The 19,032-nt window shown below is 44.7% G+C and overlaps 1 protein-coding gene across 6 annotated transcripts in view; it reads left to right on the top strand.

The window, feature by feature from the left end:
- Positions 1–10,594, top strand: part of LOC109900647 (mRNA-capping enzyme-like) — a 138,216-nt gene extending 127,622 nt beyond the window's left edge. For 2 of the 6 annotated variants that reach the window (XR_004211890.1, XR_004211891.1), the window contains exons 10-11: positions 6,672–6,788; positions 9,475–10,584. Coding sequence is in view for 2 of the 6 variants with exons in the window: in XM_020496368.2 (XP_020351957.1) it covers positions 9,475–9,750 (276 nt within the window). In the remaining 4 variants the exon portion in view is untranslated. Of the gene's footprint in view, positions 1–6,671; positions 6,789–9,474 lie in introns of all 6 variants that reach the window. The other 4 variants (XR_004211889.1, XR_002256636.2, XM_020496368.2 and 1 more) reach the window with 3 other exon arrangements.
- Positions 10,595–19,032: the final 8,438 nt, after the last annotated feature.

Raw genomic sequence — 19,032 nt, 5'->3', positions numbered from 1 at the left:
TGTATGTAAACTTACGACTTCAACTGTATAGGAAAGATGTTCCAAGTTATGATCTCTAGCAGTCAGTAAATTATAAGGCAAGAATTGGTATGCAAACCATGTATTTAGAAAGTTCAGTGTCTTGGTTGAGTTTTTGCGATGCGCAATTCAATCTGTGTCTCAAATTACTATTAGAATAGTATAATACACCTGGTCCAATTTAGAATGTTTTTTTCTCTACTGTCAAGAGGGGAGCCCCCCAACCAAATCTCGCTTAGCTTCCCCTAAGGCTAGGGCCGACCCTGTGTCGAGCCCTGTGTGTGCTAATGATAGCCTAACCTTCTTTGGGTAGATGGAAAGGCAATTAAAAGCCTACCTGGAAGAATCAGAATTATTTGCATCAATCACAAGTGTCTGGCTAAACACAACTGTCTGGCATCTACAGACCTCAAAACTGGTCCGCTGATGTGTTTTAGGCATAGTTGTTTTTCTATTAAAAAAGTGTGATTTTGAGAGCGAAAACTTTTCAACAAAAATGGGGCAAATCAGTCTTCTCGCTTTCTTTTTGTTTGCCATGGTATCGTTTTGGTATTAAGTATTGTTTTTTCAAATGTTGCCCTTTAGAGGATTTCGCAGAAAAGAACACATGGCACTCTGAAATCTGAAGTCTGTTTAATTTGCTGTTACAGTAAATCTTTCCAAATCAACGTAAGAACACAAGGGCATGCTAATGTAAAAGATGGCTAGTCATTATTAGCCTGATTTTGTATGGAATACAGGCACGTTATGGGACACCGGTCAGGTCATTATCAATATAATTTTTTATTAAATAAATTGGTGCGACCAAGTCATGTGTTTGTGCCATCTGAAAAAGTTGGTAGCACAAGTGACACTCATTTTTAAAGTTAGTGTAGGACCCTGCCACTGCGGTTTGAACATCAGATCAGCCCAGAGAACCCCCTCATTTCCGCCTGTGCTTCTCACTAGTTAAGTGATGCTGTAGGGAGAGCCAGGAACAGGAAGCCACTGGCGGTATCATCAGTGACAGTGTTTAGGTCTAGGGAGGAGGGTTTGGGTGCGTAACAAAAGCAGACAATGCGTCCTGAAATAACCATGAGTAGCCAGGCAGGGGGTGTGTCAGTGTGTCATTAAGGCCAGCTGTGGGGCGTGAACCCTGGGATGAGACGGAAAAGCACATGGTCACCGGATGGGGGGGGGGGCTTGTTTGGGGCCTCACATACACACCAAGCTTCACACACACACACACAGCAAAAACCCTGATTCTACGCCACATTACGGTGCATTAACTGCTGAGTGCTCACAGCTGGCAATCAGAAGTCACAATTAATATAACTGACCTAGAGAGACAGACGGATGATGTAGGGAAAGAATGTAAAGTCGTTATAACATTGCAAGCAGGTGGTCAGTTTGATGCCTGTGGGGTTTTGAATGGCGCTATAATTGTCCTCCAGACGTGGCATCGTCGCCGTGGTGTGTTTGCACTGGGTAACCTACATGTTGAACCTCCAGATGCACTGAGAGAAAGGCTACGTCCCAATCATCTCCCGTTCATCCCAAAGTGTATACAAGTTTATTTCTTCACTCCCCTTCACTCATTTGGAAGGAAATGACTGATATAAGAACAAATGCTCACTTTAGGAGAAAGGAGGTATTCATGTGACACACCCAGAGAGAGGGGATGGAAGGTGTGATTCCAATTAAAGAGCGCTATTTCATTCTGTTACTAAATCAAATAAAATTGTATTAGTCACATGCGCAGAATACAACAGGTGTAGTTTCACCTTACAGTGAAATGCTTACTTACGAGCCCCTAATCAACAGTGCAGTTTCAACAACAATGGATAAGAATAAGAGATAAAAGTAACAAGTAATTAAAGAATAACAATATATACAGGGGGGTGCCGGTACAGAGTCAGTGTGCGGGGGCACCGGTTAGTTGAGGTAGTATGTACATGTAGGTAGAGTTATTAAAGTGACTATGCATAGAAGACAACAGAGAGTGGCAGTGGTGTGGGGGGGGGGGGGCAATGCAAATGGTCTGGGTGGCCATTTGACTAGATGTTCAGGAGTCTTATGGCTTGGGGGTAGAGGCTGTTTAGATGCCTCTTGGACCTAGACTTGGTGCTCCGGTACTGCTTGCCGAGCAGTGATGCAACCAGTCAGGATGCTCTCAATGGTGCAGCTGTAGAACCTTTTGAGGATCTGAGGACCCATGCCAAATCTTTTCAGTCTCCTGAGGGGGATAGGTTTTGTCGTGCCCGCTTCACGACTGTCTTGGTGTGCTTGGACCATGTTAGTTTGTTGGTGATGTGGACACCAAGGAACTTGAAGCTCTCAACCTGCTTTACTGCAGCCCCGTCAATGAGAATGGGGGCGTGATCGGGTCCTCTTTTTCCTGTAGTCCACAATCACCTACTTTGTCTTGATCACGTTTAGGGTGAGGTTGTTGTCCTGGCACCACACAGCCAGGTCTCTAGCAGGTAAACAGCGGTGTGTTGTAGTAAGCTAACTCTCTGAGAAATGTTGTTCCCTCTCTTATTAAGGAGCAGGGGATGCTGTCTGTGTGGGGCTTGGTGCTTAGGGTGTGACCTCAGGGAGTCTGGAGGTGTTAATGAAGATGTTTTGTCTTTGCATGTTGCTCCCCCAGACTCCCCCAGATTGCTCTACGTCCGCAGCTATGACATGCCCTTTGCAAAGACGGTGAGACAAGGAGCTGGATGTGTTGCTAAATTCAACCTCACCTACACACACAAAGGAAATGCTGTAAGCCCAAGCCCTTATAATGTTTGCCTAACAACACCAAGTGAGCCTTTGTTTATAACAGGGATTTACAACGAAGACTCCATGGTAAAGATTCAGGAATGATATAATATGCCATAGAAATGTCATACATACAATCTGCATCCAACACACCAGTACCCAACTCATGCAAACATCATCGATAAACCCGAAGTTGGATACTCAACCTTTCTTGAGACATGAAAAGGTTCTAGATTGTTTAAAGTTAAAGATTTTCACAGATATTCCCTCCAATGCACTCTACTGTGTAGCCAATCGTGGATTTTTCTCCCCCACACAAGCTCTCTGTATGAAATTCGTTAAAAGCCTGTTCAAGTTAATGCCCACTTATGTCTCATTTAACTTTATTCGTAGAGAGTCTCTGGGTCTGGTAGAGTACTAGGCTCCCTATACAGAGCAGAGCCATATGAGGCCTGTGGAAGAGGAGCTAACTCATTAATCATACATAGCCGCTGCACCATCCATGACAGATCTGTTGAAGTCAGACATTACCGTTTCTGGTGAAAGCAGCCGGTAGCAGGGAAACGAGAGGACCCTTTGATGGCAGGCAGTGTGGGAGTGTGCAAATGTGCAAATGTGTTCGTCACCTTCCCAGATAGCGATCCATCTTTTTTATTCATCAATGCGTTTACGGGGGGGGGGGGGGGTCTCGTATCTCGGTTTCACTGTTGAATGCTTATATCTGAGTTAATGGGATACATTTTCTGTATGAGATTGTTTGGATAATTTCTGACTCAACTCCTCAGTCATTTCAGGAAGAATAATTTGCCAAACGCACTTTCATTTGATATGCTTTAATTGTTTGGTAATTGCAATAGTTATTTTTTGTCAAGTGCAGAATCTGCCTCTTAGGAGATGCCAGTTTGTTCTTTTAAGGCCCTGGATATTTTCCAGTATATAATTGACTTTCTTTAATGGAGACAGAACTCAATATACCCTTCACAGTCTTATCTCCCAAACCAAACAAATTGGTATCTTTTGTGTTCTGTCTGTGTTGACTTGTTGTTAGTGTGGTTTTGTTTGGAAGCTTTGTCTTTAGCTTATCAGTCACACCTTTCCTCAGAATTCTCAACTTAGCTTTCTGCTTTAGTCTACCAATTAGTGTGTATTCACGCCTCTTCCTCTCATTTCAAATACATTATTATCCATCTTTGAGAGAACTGGGTAACGATTGGTATGACCCTCCAGTAGCCAGACATTGACGTCAAGTAATGGCACAGTGCGAAACGGTTAACGCTGTTCCCATTTAAAACCGTTTCAGCCTCTACACGGCTATTACAGTTCCTGGGGTTATCAGTAATTCTGTGTAATTACAAAGCATCTAGTAGAATAAGACTACTCAATAGCGCATGAGGTGGATGTGTAGAGGCGTTAATGAGTCATGATGTTGACATCCCTACAGATGGGATGGGTTTGGTTGGGAGGCTGAAATTAATGGCACAGTCCTTCCTGCGCCTAACCATCACATCATCATAGCAACACAAAGGTCGCTAGGGGCCATCAGTCTCATATCATGTCAATAGCTAAGAGCAGACTTTTATTTATGTATATCAAAGGACTGTGTTAACCTTGAATTTTGATTGTTGTCTATCGACACCTACACAGTCTCAGAGATCCTGCATCAGCGTCCCTTGCATCATATAACAGTCCTCCGTCTATACAGAACACTGCTTTGTTATTAAAAGGGACCCAAGTGCCACCACAGAGTCCCAGACCTCCAGGCCAGCTTTGATTAAGTCCAGAATGAAAGAAAGATGCGCCCAGATGGAGGGGAATGAGAAATATCCTGGCCCGTGTAATAGAATGCCTTCCTCTGTCAACATCTGACTTGTAAAGGCTCAGTAATACAACAATTCTTCACAACGTCGCAGCGACCAGGGAGCTTTGTCATAAAATCCCCTCCAGCTCATAAAGCAGTAGGCTCTACTTGTCCTCTCTGCTTGTAATCAGTATGCCCTCAGAACGCCAACGGGAGGAAAGTTGGGGGCATACAGACAGACACTAGATGCATCCTATATGGCACCCTATTTCCTATGTAGTGCACTACTGGTAGAAACTACTAAGTCTAGACTACTGACACCTGTCTGGTAGAATCAAACACAGTGAGCTGTAGGGTACTTTGAATGAGCATACAATTTTTATTTATTTTAAGATCAGTCTAACTTAATATTTCTCGAAAAAAAATTGTGTTCTGAAAACTAATCACAAGCTCACCGGAGGCAACCGCTTGGCATAATGGTATGATGAAGCACAATATTATTTTTCCCAAATAGCCAAGTTTCTGGTCCCAAACGCCATGATTGGAATAGAGCGTTATGGAGGAAAGATTGGCGTAGTTATTACTATGATTTGAGGTTGAATACACCAGCATTACACATAATAATAGCTGGGGGGGTTCCTTCGCCAGAGTCACCTACTAGCGGGCTGCAGGTGTGAGACCATAATGAAGTGGATTTGGATTAAACACCAAGCGGTGGGAGGGGAGACATGGCAGCCAGCATGTCTCACACACACACACACACACACACACACACACACACACACACACACACACACACACACACACACACACACACACACACACACACACACACCCTATGGACAGGATCCCAGAAAACACCACAGCACACAGGACAGACTCATCCCTGCCTGCCAAAAAGTTGCCTCCTGCATTGTTATTTGGCAGCTCTCTTGGCTTTGTGTTAAACTGAGCATCACCCATTCTGTCTCTTCTCCAGAGTTTTGTCTCTCAGCTGTTATTCGGAAGGTCTGAAATAATAGTTTGGTTTGGAAATGCAACTGAATCAACAGATCTTGACAGCTAATTGTGTGCTTGTTCTCATTCATTTTAATAGCACAGTGTTGCCACTTAAAATCAAACTTTATTTTTCACATGTGCCAAATAGACCTTACCGAGTGTAGACCTTACTGTGAAATGCTTACTTACAAGCCCTTAATAGCACCGTTGATTAGGAGCGTGTAAAACGCCAGCCATCCTCTCTGGCAGTTGGTACAGACACTGGTGATGAGGGTAGTGTGACAACATGTACCCGTAAGTCTAATGTGTATAATTGTGGGTTCATCCCAATTTTCTCATGATCATGCAAACTGTGGTGTGGTGTGATGTGTTCTGAGCATGACGCCTCCCTCTCTTCACACACAGTCATCCACACTCTTTCATCCACACTTGAGTACCCAGATGCCCTTCTCTCCAGGAGCAGACAGGTTTTTACGGAGCGCTCAGTCCTCTTGCCAGGCACGGTGGTGTGTTCCTGGCAGAGCCGCCCACTCCCTGGTGTCCGCCTGGCCTTCATCTGCTCAGGGGCAGCCTGGCAGTGGGCCCTCGCCAGTCCTCTGAGCCCTGGAGGTCCATTGCAGCTCTGCTCCCCTCTCTCTATCTCCTTTAGCACCCCCTCGCCCATGTAGAAACATACTCAATGATTCATGATTCGTTGAACAGAACAGTCAATATCAGTGAAGCTAAAGAGCAAGTTGATGATGAGCTTCTTAGTAAAGTGATCCTATATTACCATCAGCTGTTTGCATTCAGTAGAATGTGTCAGTGTCTTTGGTGTGATGAAATCCAGCTACTTTAGAGCACAAGTGTCTGAGAACAGCAGCTAGGGGAAGCTAGGCAAATCAAGCTCATGACAAATGGGCAACAGATACAGAAATGTCTTCCCTGACTCATAATTCAAAGTGTACAGTACATTCTTAATTCAATTGTCAAACAGTTATTGCTGTATAATGTAAGTCCCAGTATTGCGATTGGAGGACCAGAATGATTGTAGCCAGTATAATATACTGTATATAATATCCAGTAAATATTGACATTCTAAACCAACCACTTTGACTCCTTTCTCATTCTCTAGTCCTCGAAGGAGCTGAAGCAGTACGACAACAAGATAATTGAGTGGTCCTTTAACAACGACACCTGGGTGTTCATGTGACACAGGGTGGACAAGAGCTTCCCCAACTCCTACGACACAGTGAGTGAGCAGTGTTTTCCCAATTGTTTTGGCCATTCAAAATCAAATCAATTGATTCTCCCCAATTTGAAGTCAATTAAGTAGCTAGCCACATAATGAACAAAAATATAAACACAACAAAGATTTTACTGAGTTTAAATTCATATAAGGAAATCAGTCAATTGACATTAATGAATTAGGCCCTAATCTATGGATTTCACATGACTGGGCAGGGGTGCAGCCATGGGTGGGCTTGGGAGGGCATAGGTACTCCTACAGTTGAAGTTGGAAGTTTACATACACCTTAGCAAAAGTATGCTTGGGGTCATTGTCCATTTGGAAGACCCATTTGCGACCAAAATGTAACTTCCTGACTGATGTCTTGATATATCCACCAAATTTTCCTCCCTCATGAAGCCATCTATATTGTGAAGTGCACCAGACCCTCCTGCAGCAAAGCACCCCCACAACATGATGCTGCCACCCGATGCTTCACGGTTGGGATGGTGTTCTTCGGCTTGCAAGACTCCCCCGTGTTCCTCCAAACATAACGATGGTCTTTATGGCCAAACAGTTCTATTTTTGTTTCATCAGACCAGAGGACATTTCTCCAAAAAGTACAATCTTTGTCCCTATTTGCAGTTGCAAACCGTAGTCTGGCTTTTTTATGGCAGTTTTGGAGCAGTGGCTTCATCCTTGCTGAGCGGCCTTTCAGGTTATGTGGATATAGATACTTTTGTACCTGTTTCCTCCAGCATCTTCACAAGGATTGATTTGCACTTTTCGCACCAAAGTGCGTTCATCTCTAGGAGACAGAATGCGTCTTCTTCCTGAGCGGTATGACGGCTGCGTGAACCCATGGTGTTTATACCTGAATACTATTGTTTGTACAGATGAACGTGGTACCTTCAGGCGTTTGGAATTTGCTCCCAAGAATGAACCAGACTCGTGGAGGTCTACAATTGATTTTCTGAGGCCTTGGCTGATTTCTTTTGATTTTTCTATGATGTCAAGCAAAGAGGCACGGAGTTAAAAGGTAGGCCTTGAAATACATCCACAGGTACACCTCCAATAGGCTAATTGACATTGTTTGAGTCAATCAGAAGCTTCTAAAGCCATTACATCATTTTCTGGAATTTTCCAAGCTCTTTAAAGGCACAGTCAGCTTAGTGTATGTAAACTTCTGACCCACTGGAATTGTGATACAGGGAATTATAAGTGAAATAATCTGTCTGTAAACAATTGTTGGAAAAATGACTTGTGTCATGCACAAGGTAGATGTCCTAACCGACTCGCCAATACTATAGTTTGTTAACAAGAAATGTGTGGAGTGGTTGAAAAACGAGTTTTAATGACTCCAACCTAAGTGTATGTAAACTTCTGACTTCAACTGTACTTGGGAGCCAGGTCCACCCACTGGGGAGCCAGGTCCAGCCAGAATGAGTTTTTCCCCACACACACACCTCCCCACACCCCCTCACATGATCTCGCAGGTGAAGAAGCCGGGTGTGGAGATCCTGAGCTGGCGTGGTTACACATGGTCTGTGGTTGTGAGGCCAGTTGGACGTACTGCCAAATTCTCTAAAATGACATTGGAGGCAGCTTATGGTAGAAAAATGAACATTAAATTCTCTGGCAACCACTCTGGTGGACATTCCTGCAAGTCAGCATTCTAATTACAAACTCCTTTTAAAACTTGGCATTGCGTTGTGTGACAAAACTGCACATTTTAAAGTGGCCTTTTATTGTCCCCAGCACAAGGTGCACCTGTTTAATGACCATGCTGTTTAATCAGCTTCTTCATATGCCACACCTGTCAGATGGATGGATTAAATTGGCAAAGGAGAAATTTTCACTAACGGGATGTAAACAAATTTGTGCACGAAATGTGTGCTCATGGAGAATTTCTGGAATTCATTTCAGCTCATGAAACATGGGACCAACATGTTGCGTTTATATTTTTGTTCAGTGTAGTCGGCTATTTGGCTCACAGCTGGGTGAGAGTACCTGCCTGCCATGGCCAGCCTTGGAGCAATCTGTATTAATATCTACAGTCTCTTTATCTCTGTCTGCAATAAGACAATCACTGGGCCTATTAGATTAATGGCTTAGTTCCTCTATATTTCACACATGCCTTCTTACTTTAATGCCAGTTTTTTTGCATTACTCATGGTGTGTGTGTGTGTGTGAGATTATTGTGTTTTTATTTAATTGTAGAAATGTCCACTGATTGAATACAATACTCTTTCTTCTACGCTTCAAGGCTTTTTATCTTCTCGGTTTCCCAAATCTATGTTTAATGCTTGAAATCTGCCAACCTTATAGCTGCAAATGTCAAGGGAGTCCAAACATTTAAAAAAATATGTATTTTTATGTTACTGAAACTTCTTTAATGGAATTTGAGGAGTTATAGTGTAGTTTAGTTGGTGGAGTACACTTGTGCCCTGAGGTAAGGAAAAGGTTTAGAGATTTTGAGAGTTTATTAGTCACATGCACAGGGTTTTAGATGTAAATGCAAGGTACAGCTGCAACAGTGGAGGTCAAAGGGTTTAATACTACCTCCACTATGAAGTGAACATGGCCTGGATTTATTGTATTTTTTTCATGTGACTGCAGAAACAGCCTGCATTAGAGGTGGACCAAGCCCAGGAAGGGTCCATCATCACATCTGAGCTAACTTCCTGTCTGTGTGTCTCTTCTCTTTCAGCTCTGTGTAACAGCATCCAGCATCCTGTCACAAAAGAAAACTTCTGAGTTTCTGGACCGCTGTGCCCTGGGGGCCCACAGACAGAACCGGAAACACCACCATGACCCAGACACAGAGCTCATGCCCCGTACTGCTCCAAAGAGACCCAACTGGGCCGCACCATACAGCGGGGGTGGGCCGGGCCAGTGTAGCAGTGTATCTATGTGGCTTGCAGAGCGAGGTCCTTCATGGCTACAGCCCGCCCCCTTCCTCCCCCTCAGAGACACAGACATTTGAAAAACCCCTCTTATCTGTGACCATTTGATTATCAGCCTCTTACAGGCCCTCTTAACTAAAAAATATTGGATTGAATAACTTATAGATCCTGTTAGATATCCCCATGTAGTGCCTTAGCTTTCATTTCAGTGGTTCTTATTAAAGAAAAAATACATAATGGTGAATTTTATTTATTTATTCCCTTTTTTTAACGGTCTCCCAACTAATCTATTGATCAACAACAGAGGAATTGGTGTTTTAACTACGGCAGCAACTGACTATGTTTTTCCTAGCTGTTTATTTGTATTTGTGATGGCGGTAATCAGATGGGAAACAACCACCTGACCCCTCCTTTCTATCTTTTCTCTCCCAGCAGTGAAGTGAAGGAATGCACTAGCGAATATTTCAAAGGTATTGTTTAGTAGCAAGAGAGAGCTATTCCTCTGAGATATTCTTCTGACACACAGTGATACATCGGGTTGACAACATGAATAACCATGACAAGATGTCTCCACAGTATGTGTGCAACAAACACACTCTGCCTCCACATGACGTCACATGACCATATCATCAGACCCCAGAATAGACTCGGTAACCGCTTGGGAAATGTCATGATGGAAACACGCCTCTCCTTTGTTTTTTCTTCAATGTGTGTACAGAATAATAACATTTCAACACTTGCTTTATTTGAACAGATACCCCAATTAAGGACTGCCCTAGTTCATAACAGACTGGTTTACTCCTGCATTTGTTGTTTGATTGGATCCATTAAAACAATACATCATGTGAAAGGGAAGGTACAGTGGTAAGAAAAAGTATGTGAACCATTTGTAATTTCTGCATAAATTGGTCATCAAATTTGTTCTGATCTTCATCTAAGTCACAACGATAGACAAACATAGTATGCTTAAACTAATAACACACAAATTATTGTATTTTTCTTGTCTATTTTGAATACATAGTTTAAACATTCACATTCACACAAAAAGTATGTGAATCCCTAGGCTAATGACTTCTCCAAAAGCTAATTGGAGTCAGGAGTCAGCTAACCTGGAGGCCAATCAATGAGACAAGATTGGAGATGTTGGTTAGAGATTTTGAGTTTGCTATTCACAAGAAGCATTGCCTGATATATCTCAAGAGACCTAAGATGAAGAATTGTTGACTTGCATAATGCTGGAAAGGGAAACAAAAGTATCTCTAAAAGCCTTGATGTTCTTCAGTCCACAGAAAGACAAATGTACGCCTTCTGGAGTGGTCCAGTCAGAGTCCTGACCTCAACCCGATTGAGATGCTGTGGCATAACCTCAATAGAGCAGTTCACACCAGACATCCCAAGAATATTGCTGAACTGAAACAGTTTTGTAAAGAGGAATGGTCAAAAATTCCTCCTGACCGTTGTGCAGGTCTGATCCACAACTACGGAAAATGTTTGGTTGAGGTTATTGCTGCCAAAGGAGGGTCAACCAGTTATTAAATCCAAGGGTTCACATACTTTCCCCACCCTGCACTGTGAATGTTTACACAGTGTGTTCAATAAAGACATGAAAATGTATAATTGTTTGTGTGTTATTAGTTTAAGCAGACTGTGTTTGTCTATTGTTGTGACCTAGATGCAGATCAGATCAAATGTTATGACCAATTTATGCAGAAATCCAGGTATTTCCAAAGGTTTCACATACTTTTTCTTACCACTGTATTGTCAACCAATGAGCAAAGCTTTTTCATTATCACTATTGTCCTGATGTGTGGATGATACGAGATTTTGAAGTTACAATGCAATACCATTTAAGGAATATTCCTTCAGGTGTCTGCCTGACTGCGTGTGTTTGTATATATATTTTCGGTCTATTCGTCCACCGGTTTTTTGGATGTCTGTCTGTCTCTGTGTGCCTTAGGGTCTTACCACTTCTTGCAGCAGGGGAACAGACGAGTTGTACTTCCAAGGCACTTTCCCCTCTGGCAACACATGAAAGCTGCTCCATCTCCATCAAAGCCACGCTCACCTTTTGTCCTGTATCTGGCTGCCTCGGAGATGCATTCATTCACATGCAGCTGGAGGCCCACACACATACACACAAACATACATAATATTTCAGATGTGGAGGTGTTTGTGTCCTGGAGTATAGACTAGGAGAGAATAGGGGACCGTACTGTTTTTATGATCAGATGTTTGATTCCCCTGAGATGACACTACTCCCAAATGCCCTGGGAGACGTGTGTGTGTGTGTGTGTGTGTGTGTGTGTGTGTGTGTGTGTGTGTGTGTGTGTGTGTGTGTGTGTGTGTGTGTGTGTGTGTGTGTGTGTGTGTGTGTGTGTCAAAATCAAATCAGCATGTATGAAAACAATCATTTAAATCTCAAAAGGTAGCCCAAATCATGTCTTTGATCAAACGGCAGAGGAGCAAGCAGGTAGCTAATGCTGACAATAACAACCTAATAATGTATCACTTGATACACTCCATCCACGACATGAGTTTAAAATGGTAAATATAATTAGGGGAGTGAGATGCACCCCTCAACCCCTCTTCTCCCTAACGTCACGATCATGCATCTGTCTTTGTAGAATTGATTTAACTGGGCGGTTTGCACTAGCTTGAAGTCAGGCTGGTCTGACCCGATTACCCTCCTGAAATTAGAAATTTAATTGCATGGATCTTTCAATGCCAAACTCTCGGGGCGTGGAGACTCAAACCTATTATTAGTGGATTTTTCTTCCCATAAACCCATCTCAGAGTTGGCCATGTGAAAAATGAGTCAGACTGATTTTGAACATGGTGTACAGCAGGGTTTACCAAACTGGGTCCTGGGGACCCCGCAGGGTGCATGATTTGGTTTGTACCCTAGCACTACACAGCAGACCGAGTATGGTACACTACGACATTGTCATCAGAAGGACTGCAGTGTCACGATGACTAGGACAGCCGCTCGGCTGGCACAGCTTGCCAGGCAGAAGGAGTAGCTCATCGTGGGCTTGGCAGGGCCCTTCTGCTCCTGTCACGACATGTCCACCTCGAAGGCTCCAAGATGCCCATGCCATTCCCTGACTCTCTGATGCATGTCTGTCTGGACTGCCAGTGCCCAGGTTCTAGCCTGGGTTCCAGTCTTTCTACTATCTTGCCAACTCCTCATGGAATTGTCAATTTTACAAAGACAATGGAGTAGGCAAGATCACAAACATCTAGGCCCAGGCTACCAAAGTCCTCCAGAACAATTTGTATTTTGTATCTTTCCTTACATGATGAGCCATAGTATCCCATCTGCCTCCTATGGCACCTATACGTTCTCAACTAGCTTCATACAGAAACATATGTATATTGAATCACTCTGATACCTCTTGTTATGTTCATCAACAACAACATAAAAAAAAGCCATGGTTCTTACAGACACAATTAAACCCTAATGAACCTATTTGCATGTTAACGTGATTAGACCTTGATTAGACCAACTGTTCAACTACCAGAACTCACATGGTGCCACCGCTGTCAGTGTCATTTAGTCTGGAGACGAGTCTCAGAAAAACATGGACATGGACCTGAAGACACAGGACAATATGACTGCAAATATTACAGAATGTGATATGTGATGAAAAATTGAGTACTAGCCTCACCTCTCTCCCCTGCTTGCTCATTTTCTATTTGCCCAGAGCTGCTGTCTGGGTGCTTATGTAAATAGCTTTATAGCTATGTGGCCTTTGTAGGTTTCATTAGCATAATGTTATAGCCAATCCATGTTGTGGGTTGAGATGTGGAGTTCCAACTGTCCTAATGGGTTTGTAATGGTGGATGATATGGACCAGTGTGATCTCTCTAGTGTGACTACCACTGTGATCTCTACTGTGACTACCACTGTGATCTCTAGTGTGACTACCACTGGGATCTCTAGTGTGACTACCACTGTGATCTCTAGTGTGACTACCGCTGGGATCTCTAGTGTGACTACCACTGGGATCTCTAGTGTGACTACCACTGTGATCTCTAGTGTGACTACCACTGTGATCTCTAGTGTGACTACCACTGTGATCTCTAGTGTGACTACCACTGGGATCTCTATTGTGACTACCACTGGGATCTCTAGTGTGACTACCACTGGGATCTCTAGTGTGACTACCACTGGGTTCTCTAGTGTGACTACCACTGGGATTTCTAGTGTGACTACCACTGTAATCTGTTCAGTGGCTCCTGTTGACTTGCCTCCAGTAAGCATGGCAAGAAATTATTGATAGAAGACTGTTTATGTGTGCAAGTGTTTCAAAAACACTTGCATAAGTTACCTACCATGTGTTGCAATGGCACAGGGCAGATTTTAGGAAGATGTACAATACGTATTACTCAACTTTTATGCATTAGCTCCCCATATTCAATAGCAGAAATGCTATTATTTAGCTGTTGCTGTGTTGTTATAGGGGTGGGGTGTGTTGTGATAGGGGTGGGGTGTGTTGTGATAGGGGTGGGGTGTGTTGTGATAAGGGTGGGGTGTGTTGTGATAGGGGTGGGGTGTGTTGTGATACGGGTGGGGTGTGTTGTGATACGGGTGGGGTGTGTTGTGATAGGGGTGGGGTGGGGTGTGTTGTGATAAGGGTGGGGTGTGTTGTTGTGATAGGGGTGGGGTGTGTTGTTGTGATAGGGGTGGGGTGTGTTGTTGTGATAGGGGTGGGGTGTGTTTTTGTGATGGGGTGGGGTGTGTTGTTGTGATAAGGGTGGGGTGTGTTGTTGTGATAAGGGTGGGGTGTGTTGTAATTGGGGTGTGTTGTGATAGGGGTGGGGTGTGTTGTGATAGGGGTGGGGTGTGTTGTGATAGGGGTGGGGTGTGTTGTGATAAGGGTGGGGTGTGTTGTGATAGGGGTGGGGTGTGTTGTGATAGGGGTGGGGTGTGTTGTGATAGGGGTGGGGTGTGTTGTTGTGATAAGGGTGTGGTGTGTTGTGATGATAAGGGTGTGGTGTGTTGTGATACGGGTGGGGTGTGTTGTGATAAGTGTGGGGTGTGTTGTGATAGGGGTGGGGTGTGTTGTGATAGGGGTGGGGTGTGTTGTGATACGGGTGGGAGGTGTTGTGATAAGGGTGTGGTGTGTTGTGATAGGGGTGAGGTGTGTTGTGATAGGGGTGGGGTGTGTTGTTGTGATAAGGGTGTGGTGTGTTGTGATACGGGTGGGGTGTGTTGTGATAGGGGTGGGGTGTGTTGTGATAGGGGTGGGGTGTGTTGTGATAGGGGTGGGGTGTGTTGTGATAGGGGTGGGGTGTGTTGTTGTGATAAGGGTGTGGTGTGTTGTGATAGGGGTGGGGTGTGTTGTGATAGGGGTGGGGTGTGTTGTGATAGGGGTGGGGTGTGTTGTGATAGGGGTGGGGTGTGTTGTGATAGGGGTGGGGTGTGTTGTGATAGGGGTGGGGTGTGTTGTGATAGGGGTGGGGTGTGTTGTGATAGGGGTGGGGTGTGTTGTGATAGGGGTGGGGTGTGTTGTGATACGGGTGGGAGGTGTTGTGATAAGGGTGTGGTGTGTTGTGATAGGGGTGGGGTGTGTTGTGATAGGGGTGGGGTGTGTTGTTGTGATAGGGGTGGGGTGTGTTGTTGTGATAGGGGTGGGGTGTGTTGTTGTGATAGGGGTGGGGTGTGTTGTTGTGATAGGGGTGGGGTGTGTTGTTGTGATAGGGGTGGGGTGTGTTGTTGTGATAAGGGTGTGGTGTGTTGTGATAGGGGTGGGGTGTGTTGTGATAGGGGTGGGGTGTGTTGTTGTGATAAGGGTGTGGTGTGTTGTGATAGGGGTGGGGTGTGTTGTGATAGGGGTGGGGTGTGTTGTGATAGGGGTGAGGTGTGTTGTGATAGGGGTGGGGTGTGTTGTTGTGATAAGGGTGTGGTGTGTTGTGATAGGGGTGGGGTGTGTTGTGATAGGGGTGGGGTGTGGTTGTGATAGGGGTGGGGTGTGTTGTGATAGGGGTGGGGTGTGTTGTGATAGGGGTGGGGTGTGTTGTGATAGGGGTGGGGTGTGTTGTGATAGGGGTGGGGTGTGTTGTGATAGGGGTGGGGTGTGTTGTGATAGGGGTGGGTGTGTTGTGATAGGGGTGGGGTGTGTTGTGATAGGGGTGGGGTGTGTTGTTGTGATAAGGGTGGGGTGTGTTGTGATAGGGGTGGGGTGTGTTGTGATAGGGGTGGGGTGTGTTGTGATAGGGGTGGGGTGTGTTGTGATAGGGGTGGGGTGTGTTGTGATAGGGGGTGGGGTGTGTTGTGATAGGGGTGGGGTGTGTTGTGATAGGGGTGGGGTGTGTTGTGGATAGGGGTGGGGTGTGTTGTGTGATAGGGTGTGGTGTGTTGTGATAGGGGTGGGGTGTGTTGTGATAGGGGTGGGGTGTGTTGTGATAGGGGTGGGGTGTGTTGTGATAGGGGTGGGGTGGTTGTGATAGGGGTGGGGTGTGTTGTTGTGATAAGGGTGTGGGTGTGTTGTGATAGGGGTGGGGTGTGTTGTGATAGGGGTGGGGTGTGTTGTGATAGGGGTGGGGGTGTGTTGTGATAGGGGTGGGGTGTGTTGTGATAGGGGTGGGGTGTGTTGTTGTGATAAGGGTGTGGTGTGTTGTGATAGGGGTGGGGTGTGTTGTGATAGGGGTGGGGTGTGTTGTTGTGATAAGGGTGTGGTGTGTTGTGATAGGGGTGGGGTGTGTTGTTGTGATAGGGGTGGGGTGTGTTGTTGTGATAAGGGTGTGGTGTGTTGTGATAGGGGTGGGGTGTGTTGTGATAGGGGTGGGGTGTGTTGTTGTGATAGGGGTGGGGTGTGTTGTTGTGATAAGGGTGTGGTGTGTTGTGATAGGGGTGGGGTGTGTTGTGATAGGGGTGGGGTGTGTTGTTGTGATAAGGGTGTGGTGTGTTGTGATAGGGGTGGGGTGTGTTGTGATAGGGGTGGGGTGTGTTGTTGTGATAGGGGTGGGGTGTGTTGTTGTGATAAGGGTGTGGTGTGTTGTGATAGGGGTGGGGTGTGTTGTGATAGGGGTGGGGTGTGTTGTTGTGATAGGGGTGGGGTGTGTTGTTGTGATAGGGGTGGGGTGTGTTGTTGTGATAAGGGTGTGGTGTGTTGTGATAGGGGTGGGGTGTGTTGTGATAGGGGTGGGGTGTGTTGTTGTGATAAGGGTGTGGTGTGTTGTGATAGGGGTGGGGTGTGTTGTGATAGGGGTGGGGTGTGTTGTGATAAGGGTGTGGTGTGTTGTGATAGGGGTGGGGTGTGTTGTGATAAGGGTGTGGTGTGTTGTGATAGGGGTGGGGTGTGTTGTGATAGGGGTGGGGTGTGTTGTGATAAGGTTGGGGTGCTGCATTGAAAACAAGCCTTGCTTGTAGCTCTCTTTTGCATAGTGAGTGGATTTGGTGGGAGACGTGTTGAGACTGTTTTGTTTCAAAAAGTACTTTGATATTGCGTTTGCTGAAAGACTGATTGATGTATTTGCATAAAAATAGAGTGGAGAGAAGCAGCAGGTGTTTTCCATAGCTCCATTTCACTCATTCTAAACTGAGCGTTAAGCCTTTCTCTCTGGAAGTGTTTCTTGACGAAAGCGCCAGAAGCTACAGTACTACGTCTATCTTTTTTCTGTGAAAATTTAGGTGTGATGGTTCAAATGTGATGGTACACATTAAACGGCTGTTAATGCAGTCGAGAGGGAAACCCAAACTCATTTATGAGCCTTACTCAAAGTGTTGACAACGTGGTCATACAGACCTTATGGGTGGCTATCAAACAGTTGGCGCATCAATGCCCTGGCAAAATCACTCTCAGAGGTGACCTTGGGATAGTTATTGCTCTCTTATGTGTGTTTCCTCTATGTTTTAAACACTATGACAGCAATGCAGAGGAGACGTCAAATGGAGAATAGGGAGCCTCCCGAGTGGGGCAGTGGTCTAAGGCACAACATCGCTGTGCCAATAGAGATTCTGGGTTCGAGTCCAGGCTCTGTCGCATGACTGTCCTTGTCCCATCCGCATTAGCGATTCCTGTGGCGGGCCGGGCGCAGTGCACACTGACACGGTCACCAGGTGTACGGTGTTTTCTCCAACACATTGGTGCGGCTGGCTTCCGGGTTAAGTGGGCATTGTGTCAAGAAGCAGTGCAGCTTGGCTGAGTTATGTTTCGAAGGATGCACGGCTCTCGACCCTTCACCTCTCCCGAGTTTGTACGGGAATTGCAGCGATGAGACAAGACTGTAACTACCAATTGGATACCACGAAATTGGGGAGAAAAAAAGGGTAAAAAAAAAGAATACCAAAAATATTTTAAAACTATAAATATATATAAATGGAGAGTAGGCAAAGTGGTTCACGATAAAAACATGAATTGGATTAGTCCCAACTCTCTTTGCATTGGTCTTCAACACCACATTTGAGGTAATTTATATTCAGAGTTAAGCTCAGCTTGGAGCTGACCCTCCGTCATCTCATCATCAACTAGGAGAGTGTTTCCAATCCAACCCAATTCACGTTCAGTCTCAAAATGCCAAATCCTTCTCTGAGCTCTACCTGGGCCAAGGCACACAGCGCCCATTTCAAGTTGACATTATTGGAGCTCATTGCAGTGGGGTTGCGATGGAACGGCTTCCAGAGCAGGAATAATAAAGGGGATGAGATCTGTAATGGGACTCTGCAGAGATACCTAATCTGTGTGCTAATGTCAAAGACCAGCCAATTTTAAAGGATTCAATTATTTAAAACTTTATAGCCTGGCACAATAGCATATAGGGCCCAGAAATCAGGTGGATAAATTCACCTGCATGAAGACAACATACACTTATAACAGGGCATCACTGCGTCAATCCAGAAGCGAATACCGATTGATTCAAATTATCTTTCTAATCTTCTACCACTTTTATTTGTGTCTTGAATTATCAACCTATTACTTGCATCTGTTTATCAATAATATACTTTTTATCAGCTTTTTTATTTTCCTGTCCTGTATTGTAGTTTTGAGTTTTAGAAAATCTATTTATTAATATCATGTATCATTAATTAGAGGGCTTGTCTACTGCTCTGTAAGAAGAGAGCTGGTATGAATGAGATGCTACAAAAGCAGAGTAATAGTTATCTTATCACTGTTAAGCATTCTTAGAGATACATTGGCTCGCAAAAGTATTCACCCCTCTTGGTATTTTTCCTATGTTTTTGCCTTACAACCTGGAATTAAAATGGATTTTTTTTGGGGGGGGGGGGGTTGTATCATTTGATTTACACGACATGCCTACCCCTTTGATGAAACAAAATATTTTTTATTGTGAAACAAACAATAAATAAAACAAAAACAACTTGTGCGTGCATAACTATTCACCCCCCAAAGTCAATA

This window comes from Oncorhynchus kisutch, linkage group LG12, assembly GCF_002021735.2.
Source record: "Oncorhynchus kisutch isolate 150728-3 linkage group LG12, Okis_V2, whole genome shotgun sequence".
Lineage (NCBI taxonomy): Eukaryota > Metazoa > Chordata > Actinopteri > Salmoniformes > Salmonidae > Oncorhynchus > Oncorhynchus kisutch.
This window is presented reverse-complemented; position numbering and strand designations above follow the sequence as displayed.